This window comes from Pantherophis guttatus, chromosome 1 (genome assembly GCF_059756535.1).
Source record: "Pantherophis guttatus breed Tessera chromosome 1, ASM5975653v1, whole genome shotgun sequence".
NCBI classification, from domain to species: domain Eukaryota; kingdom Metazoa; phylum Chordata; class Lepidosauria; order Squamata; family Colubridae; genus Pantherophis; species Pantherophis guttatus.
This window is the reverse complement of record NC_142063.1, coordinates 67,963,793-67,979,355: the sequence shown is the minus strand read 5'-3', so window position 1 is coordinate 67,979,355 and position 15,563 is coordinate 67,963,793. Positions and strand designations below refer to the sequence as shown.

Sequence of the window (15,563 nt, the reverse complement as noted above, 5' to 3'; positions counted from 1 at the left end):
AATGGCTGATTTTATTCTTTTTATTCCTTGTTCAATGTGGTACAGGTAGTCTTCATTTAGTAACCACAATCGGGACCAGCAAATTGGTCATTAAGTGAAGCAATTGCTATGTGAAACCGTGACTGGGCTTATGATCTTACTTCAACTTTCCTTTGCTTTACAGACCTGCTAAGCTTATAAAAGGTCATGAAGTTATGTTATCAACACCATTCTAACTGTGAAGTTACTAAATGAGGCAGTCACTAAATGGGTATAATCTATACTATAAGAAGTTTGTTTCCTGCCTAAGCAGGGGGTTGGACTAGAAGACCTCCAAGGTCCCTTCCAACTCTGTTATTCTATATTCTAAGTTAAGGGCTTCAGGATAAATGCATGAACAGCAGCCACATGAACCTTATTTTTGTTCAAAAACGGTTTCAATTATTGTATCATATATGACATAATAAAAACCTGTTATATATTTCTGTTTGTTGTATAATATTTAATAAGTTATTGCCAATTTATCCTTTAAAATTATATTAAACAGTTTATGTTGCTTTAAATAGTAAATATGGTCAACTACTTTGTTCTCACTGACTCAAATACGACAGGGAATTTAGTTGTCCCAAACATCAGAAGTACAATTCATAAAAGGTTTCTGCCTTGCAGCTTTCCTAAATATCCCATTTCTTCCTAATTTGGCTCCATGAGTGTTGGGCTGCCATTAAACAAAGGTGTCTTACTTAGGTATCAATCACATTCTACTTTAATATACCACAAATTTAGTAATAAATGGTCTAGTAATTTGTATCTGTACAAGTAGCATTCATATAAAAATACAAGAGATTAAGCAATAAAAACTCAAAATAAAACATTGGCCAGAAATTGTTTATCAGAAGTGATCACATAGAGCCAACAAGAAGCTAGCTAATATTCTACTGTTATACACTAACATTGCAGCAATAAATGATTCTTCAGTGATTCATCTGCAAATAATACAGTACAGCTACTCATATTTTATCCCGACACAGCAATTTTTAAGAGAGACAGAATTTAATCTTACAAATTTACAAATCTTACAAGCCAGAACTGATTTAGTGCAGAAGTGCAAACTTTCAGTTTATGCTTTACCAGAAAACAACTTCTCTGAGGAAACCAGATATTCAGGCAAAAAAAGAAGTGGAGTAGTCTTAGCTGGACTGTGAGCTATGTAAGAACATGTATGTTCATACATCATGCTGTGTGGTAGTTTTCACCAGGGGTTGTTGAAATCCACCACTTGGTTGACACATTAACACCAAGTATTCACACAATTTACAATACTAGACTCTGTTAGCAATCTCAAAGCAGAAATGGCGAAAAAGCAAAAACAAAGTACACAATAGAAAGTCATTAGACAATAATTTCAGGACTCTTTAATAGGCAGCTAAGCACAAAAAGCATAATTAATTACAAATTCATAGTCATTAAAGGTGTTTTAGCAGACAAATCTTTTGATACAAATATGTGACTTGTTAGTCACTGTAATTTGAAACCAGTGCTCACAGAAAATGTGTTTTTTAGATACAAAGTCCCTCTTAACTACTCTTTAGCTTGCATTCCCTGTTACCTAAATCTCTTGTACACTGTACAACACACTCCTTAAAAGAGAGATGTATCAACTTTTAGCTCCAAACCTTCAGTCAATCATTCTTCTAACTAAATGTTCCAGTTTAATCATAAATTATCTGAACCATTTGCAAAGTTTACAACTCATGGCATGTAGGATCCTAATTTTTTTTGTCTAAATGCCACAAATTGAGATAAATATACAGATGGCAGTAACAATGACAATAATGACAATGCAATAGAAAATATCAAGTGAAAACACGGAATGCTTTCAATCATAGTGTTGTAGGTTATGCAAACAACAGCTTGCAGCTACCCAACTAAATTTTCAAAGAAACCCAGAAAAAGTATAAGATAATTTCAATGGACAATAATCAAAATATAGTATCTGTGCGTGCTTTGACTGAAAATTATATGTTGGGAAGCTTCCTTGCCATATCAATATACAATTGGGATGTTGTCAGAAATGGGACCTCGTGCATAATTTCTATCATTTATGAATTTTATCTAATGTCATATGAGTAGACTTCTCTTTGCACATTGAAGCATTATCTTCCTCATTTCCATTATTCCCCAATTCTCCTATTTACCAATAGGGTCCATTCCCTTGACAGATTAATACATTTGGACATGACCTTGTGTATCTATTAATAAGAACCAAGGGAGCTCTTTGCATGAAAACAGGGTAAGCTTATGCAGCTGGGCATCCTCACCTCTAATTATCCATAGAATTATGGGTATAGTGCAGATATAATATATGCTATTATTTTAATTTGGTTTCTCAACACAAAAATCCATACAGTATTTAAGGTACGAATGTCTCTAAATTTATATTAGACAAATAGTTTAGTAAAACAATCACTGTCACTGACCATTGTCATTGTGAACTGATTCTTCACAATCAGTTTACAGAGAGCAGGATATAGTGCTTTTTCAAACCTATTTAGAATACCGGGAGAATATTGGCCAAGTTTCATGCTTCATAGGCAACTTCATTCTCATATCCTACAACCAGCTCTGCATCTCTTCTTGATATCTCTCTGGATCAATGAAAGGCTTATCAATGGATCGGATCATTATGTCACCACAATATACACATTCAGCTGCCACAATATCATCTATATCAGTTTTTGTCTGTTCTCGACTTGGCTGACCTTTTCCTTGACCAAGAGTATCTGCTGTATCCTTATGGCGGTGATGGGATTTGGAAGGCTGGCTTGCAGCCAGCATCTTCTTTTGAAGGTCTTCCAGCTTAGCTTGCTTATAGGCAGGCAAGTTTGGGTAAACTGCCTGTAGAAGACAATCATAGTGAAACATGTGGCCACAAAGAAAAAGGTAAAAAGGACGGTTTAGAAGTGGAAAATCACACGCTGCACACTTTTCTTGTGGTTCAACAGAGCCATATTTGTTTCTCATCTCCTGAATGTCGTCCCTGATCCTTTCAGCACTTTGGGTGGCTTCCTCCATCTCTGTCTTCAGCTCCTCTATGTGCTTGTTATAGGCCTCTAGAGAGTTGCAGATAGCTTCCTTGAAATGATCGATGGTGACAAAGTCTGGGAAGAAAGGCAACACATCTTCAATCTTCAGCAGATTGCAACTAGAAAGGCAAGCCATGGCCTTCTTAACATCCTTCTCTTCTTGTACAACATGACGAGCAATCTTCAGCCACAGCTTTTTTCTCAACTCTTCATCCTCTTCAGGAAGATCTGCACAGGATTTTGCCATATCTACATCCACCTTAAAGAGGAAAAAAAAACAGAAAGAAGGGGAGGGGGAGAGAAAAGCAAACAGTTATCCTATCTCCTATCATAAAAACACACTGTTGAAAAAGTGTGAGGGAGATAATGTTGAAAGCAATAACACAGGGATACAAGAAGAGATATTGTAGCTATATGTCATTATCTTCAGCCAATACTGGATAATGTTTTTAGTAGTGGCAGATCATTTTAGAGATCAGATATTCTAAGATGCAACAAACCTAAAATTGTGGGAGAATAACATTTTCCTCCTTATCCCATCCTATCCCTTTTTGCTGGGGAATTCCTAACCTGAACTGTGCCTTCAATCTGTTTATGAGTTTCCCATGAACAATGTTAGTTGCTGTTGAGATAAAGTTGGCTACAGGTCCTTGATTTACAAACAGTTGTTTAATGACTATCTGAAGTTACTGCAACCTCAGAAAAGTTATTTATGATCCATCCTCAAACTTACAACTGTCACACTACGTCCACAGTCACATGTTTACATTTTGGGTAGTTGGCAACCAATTTGTATTTAAGATTGCATCATCCTGCGGTCATGTGATCATGTTTGGTGATGTTTTTGCTGTTTTCTGTCATTGGATGAGCTAGATTCAGATTTACAGTGGATATAGAAAATCTATAAACCCGTTAAAATGCCAGGTTTTTGAGGTGTAAAAAAATCAGATCAAGATAAATCACTTCAGAATTTTTTCTACCTTCAATATAATTTATAAGCTCTATAATTCAATTGAAAAATAAATTGAAATCTTTTAGGAGGAAAATAATTTAAAAACATACAGTATGGTTGCACAAATATGCACACCTCTTATAAGGAGGGATATGGCTGTGTTCAGAATTAACCAATCACATTCAAGCTGATAGTCGATAGTAGTCAGTACACACCTGCCATCAATTAATATCCACATTTTGCAAAAACCTACATCAAGCGTGCTAAAAGTGTGTGGGAAAATAGTTCCAAAAAGTATGTTTGGCGAAAAAAGCCAACAACACTGCACATCACCAAAAGTACACCATATCCACCACAGTGAAACATGGTGATGGCAGCATTATATTTTGTGGCTGCTTTTCTTCAGCTGGAACTGGGGCTTTAGTGGAGGTGAAGGGAATTATGGACTGTTCCAAATAGCAGTCAATTTTGGAACAAAACCTTGGTTAAAAGGCTGATCATGAAGACGAATTTTACTTTTCACATCTCCAAATCAACAAGAATGGCTACACCAGAATAAAGCACATCTCCAAATCAACAAGAATGGCTACACCAGAAAATCAAAGTTTTGGAATGGCCAAGCCAGAGACCCGAATCAAATTGAAAATCTGCAAGGAAGATTCCCAAGGCAAGATGTTGCCATACTGGTAGGCTCCTATCTTAGAAGGCTGAATGCTGTCATAAAATCAAAGGTGCTTCAACAAAGTATTAAAGGGAGTGCACACTTATGCAACCCCACTATTGTATTTTTAAAATTTTCCCCCTAAAGGTTTTGTTTTTCAATTGAATTGTATAGCTTATATTAAAAGAGGAAAATATTCTTAAATGACTATTGTAAAAACAGTCATAAAATCAAGTCCAGTCATACGGTGACATGACAATGACTTACTATCAGAATTCCGGGTTCAATTGTGGTTGTCGGTCGACAACTATCTGTAAACAGGCCTTCATCTAATGCAGCAAGATAATTTTCATATTAGAGAATCTGTTCTAATAGTGTTTACTTTCTAACCAATAAATGTAATAGTACTTTCCTAATTCATTCTTAGTCTTCAGTCAGCATTTGATCCTGCCTACCGTTTCAGCTTTTTATGATTAGATTAAGGCAACCTGTTATTTATACAGAAGCATATTTACCTGTAAAGCTAGATCAACAGCTTCTTCATACATCTCCATAACTTTATAAACATGAACACAAGCTCGGTGGTGGCTATGTTCTGCACAAAGCCTAAGTGCATACTTCAGGTCATAATGGATACTGTCAGCGAAGGTTCCAGCATGTTCCAAGTAAGACAGTAATGAGTCAGGCCGACACAAAGCATAGAGAGACAACAAATAATTGTGAATGGCCTCCTGAGTTTCTTCTAGCTCATTCACACAGAATTCCATGTATCGAATGGCTTCATTGATCTGCTGGGTACTCCCACTCTGACTGTAGGTGACAAGAGCAGGAATTAGCCTCTTGGCATCCAAGTCCTTGCCCATTTCAATCCAAGCATCTACCACTTTCTTGGGCATATGCTGGATCAAGATTGGAGAAAACTTGTAAAAGAGTTCCTCATTCTTGATTCTGGATAGGACTTTTAATGCTTCGTTATAATTTTCATGTTGACAGTAATGGGCTATCACTCGCTCATAATCATTCATTATGACAGCAAAGTATACCATGTGGTCTGTGTCCCCATGACTTGCCAACAGCTCATGAATAGTTGATCGATTGTTGCGGAGGGAGTCTTTGATTTTGGGGCTACTCAAGAAGCTCCGGAACTTCTCCTTGGTTTTCTCATAGAGGTCTTGCTTTGACCCATCCCCTTCCAGCACCCCCAAGCGATTTAAATATAGTTCAGTTAACCAAGTGGTCAGCAGAGTTATTTGTGTTGTTTCAGACTGCTTCAAGCTAGCCAGTTTCTTTATCAAAAATTCCATCAGTGCCTCTTCCTGTTTAGCTTCAATAAATTTAAGAGCAATCTCCTCAAAGTAATTTTGGGTCATTGCATAACACTTTGCACTATCCAGATATCTCTTGTTTTGGAAACAGTATTCTGCTTCTTTTGCCAGCACAATATCTAAGCACTCAGGGCGGTCTTTACAGTACTCTTTAGCCAAATCAAATTTGTTGATATTCATGTACATCTTCCACACATCACGGGATTCTCGCTGAACGTTATACCGAAACACAACTTTCTCGGTGTGAATCCAGATTTGTCCAAATGCAGGATCTTTGATCATACGCTTTAGTGAGCCAAACTTTTCTAGGAATACGTCCTGGAAGACAACTTGCCCATTTAAAGTACATACAGCCTTCACTCTATCAGGAAAAAGCAGCAGAAAATGAAACTGGGTGAGCACTATGGAGATGGGTTTATTGGCTAGTGTGTCTATATCAGAAGGATATTCCCACACTTGCTCATCACTCAGAACAGAATCAGGACGTCCGTAATCCAGAGAACCATACAAGACTCCATTACCCATCATCCAAGCAAAAGCACTGGGCGAAGAACGAAGCTTGGGAGTGTAGTATGCAATTTCACTGTAGCCAAGACTAGCCGGAAACTCTCGAAATCCAGGCAAATGATCTTCAGGCATGCTAAATATGGTGCCAAAGGCTTGAGGCTCTGACCCTTCCGGAATCTTGCCAACAAACTGGAAAAGCCTCTTATGAGTGGTGGCAATGATAAACCATTTCCCATCAACTCCTCGTTCTATTTCAAGGCAACAGACTGGGGCAGGACCAGCTTCCTCCTCCAAGGTATAAATCAGGCGGAAATATTGATCAGGATTAGTACTAAAGAGACTGCCTTCAGTGACAGAAATCTCAGCCTCGTATATTTGGCCTTGTGATGTTCCAACCAAAATGGGGCCAGTGTTTATCTCTGTACCAAAAATTTTATTCCAACCGACACTTTCAATCAAATGACCTTTCCAACGGGAAAGAAGCCGTATCTTTTGAGTACTTCTATTCAAGTAGAGACACTCACTGCTATTCAGGGCAATGATAAGATGAGAACCTGTAGAGAAAGAGGATAAAAAGGAATTAATCTAGAATTACAGGAAGGACCAATGTGAAGCTTAGATGTTTGAGGAAGGCTATGAATTTAAGATCACACAGCCCCCAAATAATTCAAAAATATTCAGGATTATATTTTTCAGGGTCCTGTTGGATAGTTTTAAAGGCTCATCTATGCTAGCCAACATCCAGTTTCCAATAGCTTGATATCTATAAAAAGCCATAACGAAAACAAAACAGTAGATTTTCTGAGAGAAAATATACTGAGATAAAACACAAATAGTCAGAACACAATATTTATGCTATTTACCAAAAATATCAAATAGCCTTCTGCAATCCCTATTATCCTCTTACCTGTGTGGTCCAAGAAAAGCTTATAAACATTGGCTTCATCTTTTCGTCCAAGTTCAACCTGATTGGGCTCATCAGCCTTGGCTACATCAAGTCTACATAAAAAGGGAGAAAATCAAATTTGAAAGTTTGGAAGAAAAGAGATAGAAACACTGTCATAAAACAGTTTATGAAGACAGTTTCATGCAATTTTTTTCAAAAATAGATTTTGCTTTTTTGTAAATCTACACTCACTTCAACAAACATCATGAGACTAGGAACAACCACAAACAAGGGTCTATGATTTTATTGAGGCACAAATACTTTTTATTAATAGCAATAATAACCGCACAGAACCTATCTGAGGGATAGGTCTTGCTAGTTTTCCTAGTTATCTGAATGAGCCAGGGAGGCCCTTTGGAAAGTGCCCCATTACCAGAAGTTCACCATCTGGTACTCATGCCTTCCCCGAGGAGGAGTGATTGGGTCCACTTTTCCAGTATAATTTCTGTAATTTTGATGACTATTAAAGTATGGTCTGAGGGCAAGTTATTATAAAAAATATGTATTTACTTTTGTACATGCAGTTAGTGGTCCATTTAATATTATTTTCACTATGGGTAACCAGTGGCCTATTTTTCTTTTCTTTCCAGGATAAGCTTAACCTTAAACACAGATTAACACAACTGCTGTATTTGCATAACATGTTATGCTCAAATAAGTAATGTCATGGTCAAATGTGACCATCTGGTTTACACAATAAGGAAGAAAATTACAGAATTCCCCAGATGCAGAGAATAACAATCTATCCATTTTCTTTTTAGCGTAATTTAGTATGTTGCACAAGTCCAAATGTAAAATAACAACATACAAGATTAAAAAAATTATTCAAAATATGAAGAACTCAGAAATCAGTCATGAAAACTGACAATCTTAACATTTCCATAAAACCAGGAAAAAACTTCCTGTTGTCTCTCACATTTGAAATTATTTTAATACTAGGCCATTTTTAAAAATCTAGCCCAAAAATCTACCCTGACTAGCAGAAGCTTTTCAGGGGCTGATGCAGAGAGGATATATCCAACGTTATCTGGGTACAAGTTGATTTGTTTTGGGGGGTTCTTTTTTTTGCTGAAAATATCAGCTATAAATTCTAAGATTTTAACTCCCAGAATACAGTCAGTATTTTTTTTTCAAGTGTGGGTGGGATGCAAGCTACATTTTGCAACAGCAAGGTACAAGAAATAAACAAAAATATCAGTCTATTTAGTGTATACATAGTCTGAAGGAGAGGGCAGAGATGCATAAAGCAGTGTCCTGGGTCAAGATATATTTCTATTTAAGCATGAAACTTGGAGATATACCTGAATGTACAGTACTCTTGTCACTAATACCGCAGAGGCTTTTGATAATCTTCCAAATGAGCTCAAATAAACTAGTGTATTATGACTGACTATGCACAAAACTGCAGGGACTTCTCCAAACACCAAGAGTCAACACAAGGAGGGAGGGAGGGAATTAAAATGGATCTGCTATAATGTCAATGGGTGCAGCAAAATGGAATGATATTAAGACTGATGGAACACACTCTGCATTGGTTTCCAACTTTTTCCAAACTAATTCAAAGTCTCCATGGCTATTTTTAAAGTCCTAAGTGACTTTAGATTCAAAATCTGAAAGAATACTTCTCTACCTATATCAGCCTGCCCTATTTTTAAGATCTGCAAGGAAAGCTCTCCTTAAATATATCATATTCATGATGTGATAATTAGAGAAAGGTTATTCTCACAAAACAAATATTATGCAAAGATGCAACTGGCTCTAATCTTGCAATTATCGCAAATTTTGATTTCCCCACCCTTTTAATGCTTTAATTTGTTTATGTTTAATAAAGCACAGGCAATTCTGTTCTAATTTCTTTTGAGGTCTCTAAATATGTAAATAAACTCTAAGTAGCGCTTACCTAAATATTATGTCTTTTCCAAGACTCATACACAGTTGGTTAGATGAGACAATCATACTATTAATCTTCTTGGGAGGTGTGAAGTCAATTCTCTGTTTGTTAAAAATTGGTGTTTCTTTTTCCAGGCGAGCATTTACATATCCTTAAAAGCAAGAAAGAAATCAATAATTCTTAAAAAATAAAATCAAACAGCAATACAACCTAAGATTTTACAAGATTTTCCCTCCCTCATTCCAGAAAATGAAACCTCCATTTATGCTAGTTAGTTGCTATTACTTTTATTATCTGATTGATTTTGATCCAAATTTTTTCCTCAATTCTGGCATAATAGGGAACGGAGTGAGGAAAAAATAGATGTCTTAAATCTTAAGATATAATGTTAAGGCATCCACCTTGTAACAACCCAGATAGCTCCAAAAGTTGATCGTGGCCCCCACTTATACTTTTACAATGACTTTTGACATGACATGGGACACAACCCATAAGATGATATTGCACTTTCCTAGTACAGGGTACCACTGAGATTTTATTAAGCAGAAAGAACATGTACAGGTAGCCCTTGACTTACGACCACAATTGAACCCAACATTTCTGTTGCTAAGTGGGACATTTGTTAAGTGAATTTTGTGCCATTTTATCATCTTTCTTGCCACATTTGTTAAGTGAATCACTGCAGTTGTTAAATTAGTAATCCAGTTCTTAAGTGAATCTGGCTTCCTTATTGACTTTGCTTGTTAGAAGGCCACAAAAGATGATCACATGACCCCAAGACACTTCAACTGTCATAAACGAGTCTGAATTTTGATCATGTGACCATGGGGTTGTTGCAATGGTCCTAAGTGTGAAAAATGGTCATAAGTCATTTTTTTCAATGCCATTGTAACTTTGAACGGTTACTAAATGAAGTGTTGTAGGTCTAGGGCTACCTGTATTATAAAGTTTAAGTCTAGTCTTTTCCAAAATTTTGCCAAAGCAAGTATCTCTTCTTCTCAAGATCAGAGAGAAACTCACTGCGTTCAAGCAAACTGGAACATAACATAATCCTTATGAAACAAAACAGAATGTGTGGTCAAGTACGAATAAATAGCATCAGAGCTTTGAGACCACATATGGCTTTACATATGCCCACTTTTCTAGGCTTACATTTCTTACAAATATACAAAGTACAAGGAAACCCTTTCAATAATGTCTGCTAAAAGGATATGCCCAATGTACCACAGGGTAAGTAATAAGAAAGGGACAACCACTTGTGGGTAAAATAATAGCAGTTTCACTGGGACCGGAAAGGGACTTTTATGCAGAATTGTGAGCCTGGGAAAATTTTACTGGTAATATTTATTCAGAAGAACAAGAAAAACCACAAGTCTTTTTTTTTTTTTACAATTAAAGTTGTGTACTATAAATTTGTTTTTCATTTTACCAGAAAGAAATCCCTGTTTCAGCATTTGCAAACTGTTTCATTTTTCCAAGCAATTGGTCTCCTGCCATTTCTTTTTTGAGAAGTTCCCTAAGAATGGTCCTGCTGGCATATCATATAGCCACCTAGTGGCTGCCCTCAATAACAACTCTTTAATGTGAAGAAGGGCACACTGCCTTAAATAGAACAGTTTCAACTTCCCATTAATTATATTTGTTTGTTTAAAAGGGTGAAACAAACACTAAAGAATTGGAAGAAACTGTGTAGCTGTAAAGTATCATAAATGTTAGGTTGTTGGCTCCATTTCTTCTTTTTTTCAACTATCATATGGGTAGTGCTCGATTTATGACAATTGAGCCCAAAATTTCCATTGCTAAACAAAACTGTTGTTAAGTGAGTTTTGTCCCATTTTTATGTGACCTTTCTTGCCACATTTCTTAAGTGAATCAGTGCAGTTAAGTTAGTAACACAGTTTTTAAATGAATCTGGCTTCTCTGTTGACTTCGTTTTGCAAAAGGTAATCACATGGGATTCACTTGGGACACTGCAACCATCATGCAATTGCCAAGCATCCGAATTTTGATCATGTGACCATGGAGATGCTGCAATGATTTTAAGTGTAAAAAATGGTCCTAAGTTACGTTTTCAGTGCCATTGTATCTTCAAATGGTCACTAAATGAATGGTTGTAAATTCTCTACCTCTATTTACTCTCCTTTAAAACTACCTAATAGCTTCAGAAGGACTATTATTCCACATACTACAGGAAGCAAGGGAAGCCTCTACTACTGAAATGACCTGAATAGGACCGAGAAACAGAATGAACCTTTTCAAAACAGGAGCCAGACTATGGAATTCATTGGCCTTCTACATCTGCCTCAGGATCTCTTTGAGTGTTTTCAACTACATTTTAGTGCCAGCTGTTATTCTCCAGATGTTGCACTGCAGACCACTATGAGAAAATGGTAAAGAGCAAGGATATAATTTTTCTTTAAAAAATAAGCAAACATATACTGTTCTAAGCTGAGGAAGGAAAAGGATGAGAAACTCATCTGAGAGTGGGAAATAGAACAGAGGACAGGAAGGAGTTGTACCAATCTTGTCTGGGACATTTAAAGATCAAAGCTGAGATCCTATTGCCCCCACACAGCTTAAACGGTTTGCTCAGGAGAAAGTAACACTAGGCTAAGGGACATTAAAATAACATACACAATCATTTAGTCCATTCACAACCAAAAAGAAGCTCTGTATTAAGGGGACATTCTGGCACTTCATTTTCTGACCAAAAAGTATACTTCTGATTTGATTTTAAACTATATAGAGAGTGTTTATATATATCCTATGTTAACAAGAAAAAAAACCCGGACAATCAAGAATACAGATTATAACAAATGTTGCTTATGCCAAAGTGTTAACAAAGTAATGATGTTAATATACTAAATATCTAAAAATAAGTTAATTGAAAAAATAGTTTTGTACAGCAATGCAAACAAAATGTGCATATTTTTCCTCTCTGAAGTTTCTCTGTCTTTCTCTCTCTCGTTTTTAATTAAGAAAGCAATATGCCATACAGCATAATCTTTACCCTTCATTGCTTTTCAGAGGCAAGCTTCTTCAAAAGTAAAGAGTAAATGGAACGGATGCAACAAAGGCAGTCCAACTGAAAGCAAGCCCTCAAGAAATATAATGTATATACTGTGCACACCTAAAGAAGCCAGCAGATAGCAGGCAGCTAAAAATATGCAAAGGTTCACAATCCAAACAACTGTGGGCATTTTTTTTTTATTATTGCTTAGCCATAACATTTTTTTAAAAAGATTGTAGAAATTAATTCCAATTCTTAGTTAATTTTAAACTATAGGAACAATAATTTAACAAATACACCCCAAAGAAAAATAATCTTTTCTACCAAGATGAATCATATTAACAAAACAGTTATTGAGCAACCCTACTTGTGGTTTTATTAACTTTTTCCTCCCTGTGTCACATTGCTGCATTAACTTGGCACTGTTTTTCACTGGCTACTGATTTGGAGTATGCAACACCATTAAGTCCATGCAACTAAGATACTGAATTCTTGGTCCAACGAAATGTTCAAGTTATTATGCTGCAGTCTTTTTTGTTTGGGTATCAGTTCTTCACTAATGCTACCTAGCGGAATTGAAAGTAAATATATTTTTTTACTTAAGGGCTTTAATAAGTTTGTTGTTTTTGTGAAAATAAATGCATAAGCTTTGCGGAGAGATGAGCAGCAAACAAATTTTAAAAATAAATAAAAATAAAAGAAATAAGTGATTCCTACTTAAATTCCTGGTTAAATACTTAGTAGTTAAATACTGTGTTTTATGTTTTTCAAATTGACTTTCCCTGTATCAGGAAACCACCAGAGTGTTGGATAGAATGCATTAAAGCCACAGCAGATATATTAACGAGTCTTTAGATCCTAAGTAGAGTAACCATGGTATAATGGTCTAGACCAGGAGTCAGCAACCCGCAGCTCTGGAGCCACATGTGGCTCTTTCATCCCTCTGCTGTGGCTCCGTCACTCAAAATATGTGTCACAACTGCCAATGTGCGACACCTGCAAGCACACAATTTATTGAGCTTTTCGACCTCTGGTAAGCCAACCATGGATAAATCCATGAAAAGAAAAGTTTCAGAAGAAAACAGAATCTTTAATTCAACTATATATGCTAGTTTTGTGGCCGCTCAGGAAACAGGCTTCCCGGTTCTGCCGAGCTGATAGCGGTGACGATATGACATCACCGAACTGGTTCTGCCCCCCACCCCCTCCGCGTTATTCTTACCTTTTATTTGGCCCCACCCCCAATCTATTGCTGCCTCCTGAGTCCCAGCTGATGGCTAGAGGGAAAAAAACTGTTTAAACTCTTGCCATGGGGCTTCAAAGGGCCGCCCTACAGCTGATCAGTGTTAAAAGAAAACAAATGAGTAGACCAGTGCCTGCAAAAATACATGAGTACATCAGTGCCTGCAAAAATACATGAGTAGACAGTGCCTGCAAAAATACATGAGTAGACCAGTGCCTGCAAAAATGAATGGGTAGATGGGTACAGCCAGGTAGACCAGTACCTCTGCTAAATCCTAAATAATTGTCACATGACCACCAAGCCACGCCCACAAAATAAGCCACGCCCACAGAACCTGTAGTAAAATAATTTAGAACCCACCCCTGGTCCAAATGGCTGAGTGTTTAAGGTTGCTGACCCCTGGTCCAGACTTAAAACAGTAGATAGTATCTTCCAGATTTTTAATTTGTTAAGTGACCGGATACTTATTTGGGGATGCAATTAAGCCTGCCTGCAGTCACCTTTTAAATCAGGACGAGCTATTTAAACCAGCATCTTATAAAACCTTTCATCAAGTTTTGCGTAATTTCCAAGACTGCAAGAGCAATTCGAAGCACCCCTTGACGCTCAGCAGCAACTCGACAGAGCTAATTCCCAAAGAAATAAGTGTAAAAATGCCGCCCGAAGCTTCGTGATCCGTTTTTAAAAAAAAATAAAAAAAAATAGCGGAAGAACCCAAAATTTGCTTTAAAAGCACGTCAAAACGAACCCCTTTAGTGAAACGCTGAGAGTGGGTGTGTCAGGAAAGGCCCGACATGGTACACAATTCGGCTGAGACAACCGCGGCTGCACACCAAGATAACACAGTGCCCATTTCGCGGAGAAGCCCGTAAGCCCACCAGCAAAAAAAAAAGGAAAAAAAGGAAAAAAAGGGCGATATAAAGACGACCAGAGCCCTTTTCTCCTCTCCTACCCGTGTGCGGGATGCCCAGGTTCACACGACTCTGCTGCGAGGAGGTGGAGTGGGAAAGCGAGGCCACATACTCGTCCAGAATGGTAGCCATGGCGGCGGCGGTTACTACTGCAGTGCCTTCGGTATGGAGACCCCACTCTGTCCCTCAGCCTAGCGATCTTCCCGATGACACCCGCCGGGCCCCAACGCCTGAGTCGATTCGCCTCTATGAAAGGCTCGCGGCGCTTCCTGTTTCCTGTGGGACTCTATAACCATAGAGATCTTCGCGTGAGAACGGAGAGGCCCCGTGGAGCCGACCCTCGCTCGGTTGGGGAAAAGCGTCATTGTAGACGCAGAGCGAGGGGTCAGCGAGACGTTGCGTCCTCCCGGCGTGGAGAGGATGGACAGAACAACAGAGGAGCCTTTTTCCTCTTCTAGCCCAAGAAGGTCTTCCAACCATAGAGTAAAGAGGCGCGCGCGCGCGCGTGTGTGTGTGTGGAGCAGGGGAGGAGAACAAATTTTGCCAGATTGCAGAAGTGCAAAAGGAAAAGGGCCAGTATTACTTGGCTTTGTTCTTTCAGCGCCCCGGTTTGATGTGAAATTGATCTGAAGATGTGTGTGTGTGTGATACACACACACACTCGAATGCACACCAGCTGGGGTTCATCAGACCATGTTCAATCTGTGGTATATTTAGTGTGCTGCATGAATCCAGCTGTACGATATATATATATATATATAGGCTGTGATCTATGGCTATGCCTTAACAGGATTTTGGACTTGGCTTTTTTAACATCTGGCTTGTGGGTGTTTAAATGGAATTTGTGTGAGGGTATTAAGGTAAACTGTACGTACTGACATGTTGTTAACATGTGGACCCTAAAGAAGGTACTGCTGAGTCAATTCCTGGTCTAAAGAAGATGAGCTGCCACCCATCACCTTCATAGGTTATTAACATAGCCCATCCCAGACAATTTATCAGGGCTGGATTTTCCTATAGGCTAACTAGGCTTCAGCCTAGGGCCTCAAGAT

At 37.9% G+C, this 15,563-nt stretch overlaps 1 protein-coding gene across 2 annotated transcripts; it reads right to left on the bottom strand.

Moving 5' to 3' along the window:
- Positions 1-1,371: 1,371 nt before the first annotated feature.
- Positions 1,372-15,231, bottom strand: VPS18 (VPS18 core subunit of CORVET and HOPS complexes). 2 transcript variants are annotated; one of them, XM_034417830.3, is made up of 5 exons: positions 14,553-15,231; positions 9,357-9,498; positions 7,418-7,509; positions 5,194-7,064; positions 1,372-3,324 (listed from the first exon to the last, which is right to left on the bottom strand). In XM_034417830.3, the coding sequence occupies exons 1-5, from the start codon at positions 14,641-14,643 to the stop codon at positions 2,593-2,595; spliced, it is 2,928 nt and encodes a 975-aa protein (XP_034273721.1). In that variant the 5' UTR covers positions 14,644-15,231; the 3' UTR covers positions 1,372-2,592. The 2 variants fall into 2 exon arrangements, with proteins under 2 accessions (XP_034273721.1, XP_034273722.1); XM_034417831.3 differs by lacking the exon at positions 14,553-15,231 and adding an exon at positions 11,599-11,780.
- Between the last annotated feature and the right edge of the window lie 332 nt (positions 15,232-15,563).

Bases quoted from the DNA above. Each gene is read 5' to 3' on its own strand.
- VPS18 (XM_034417830.3), bottom strand. From the start codon at position 14,643: ATGGCTACCATTCTGGACGAGTATGTGGCCTCGCTTTCCCACTCCACC. The intron at 7,510-9,356 runs GTAAGCGCTACT...CTTTTTATGTAG, and splicing joins GGAAAAGACATAATATTTAG to ACTTGATGTAGCCAAGGCTG. The intron at 7,065-7,417 runs GTAAGAGGATAA...CTTTCTCTACAG, and splicing joins GCTTTTCTTGGACCACACAG to GTTCTCATCTTATCATTGCC.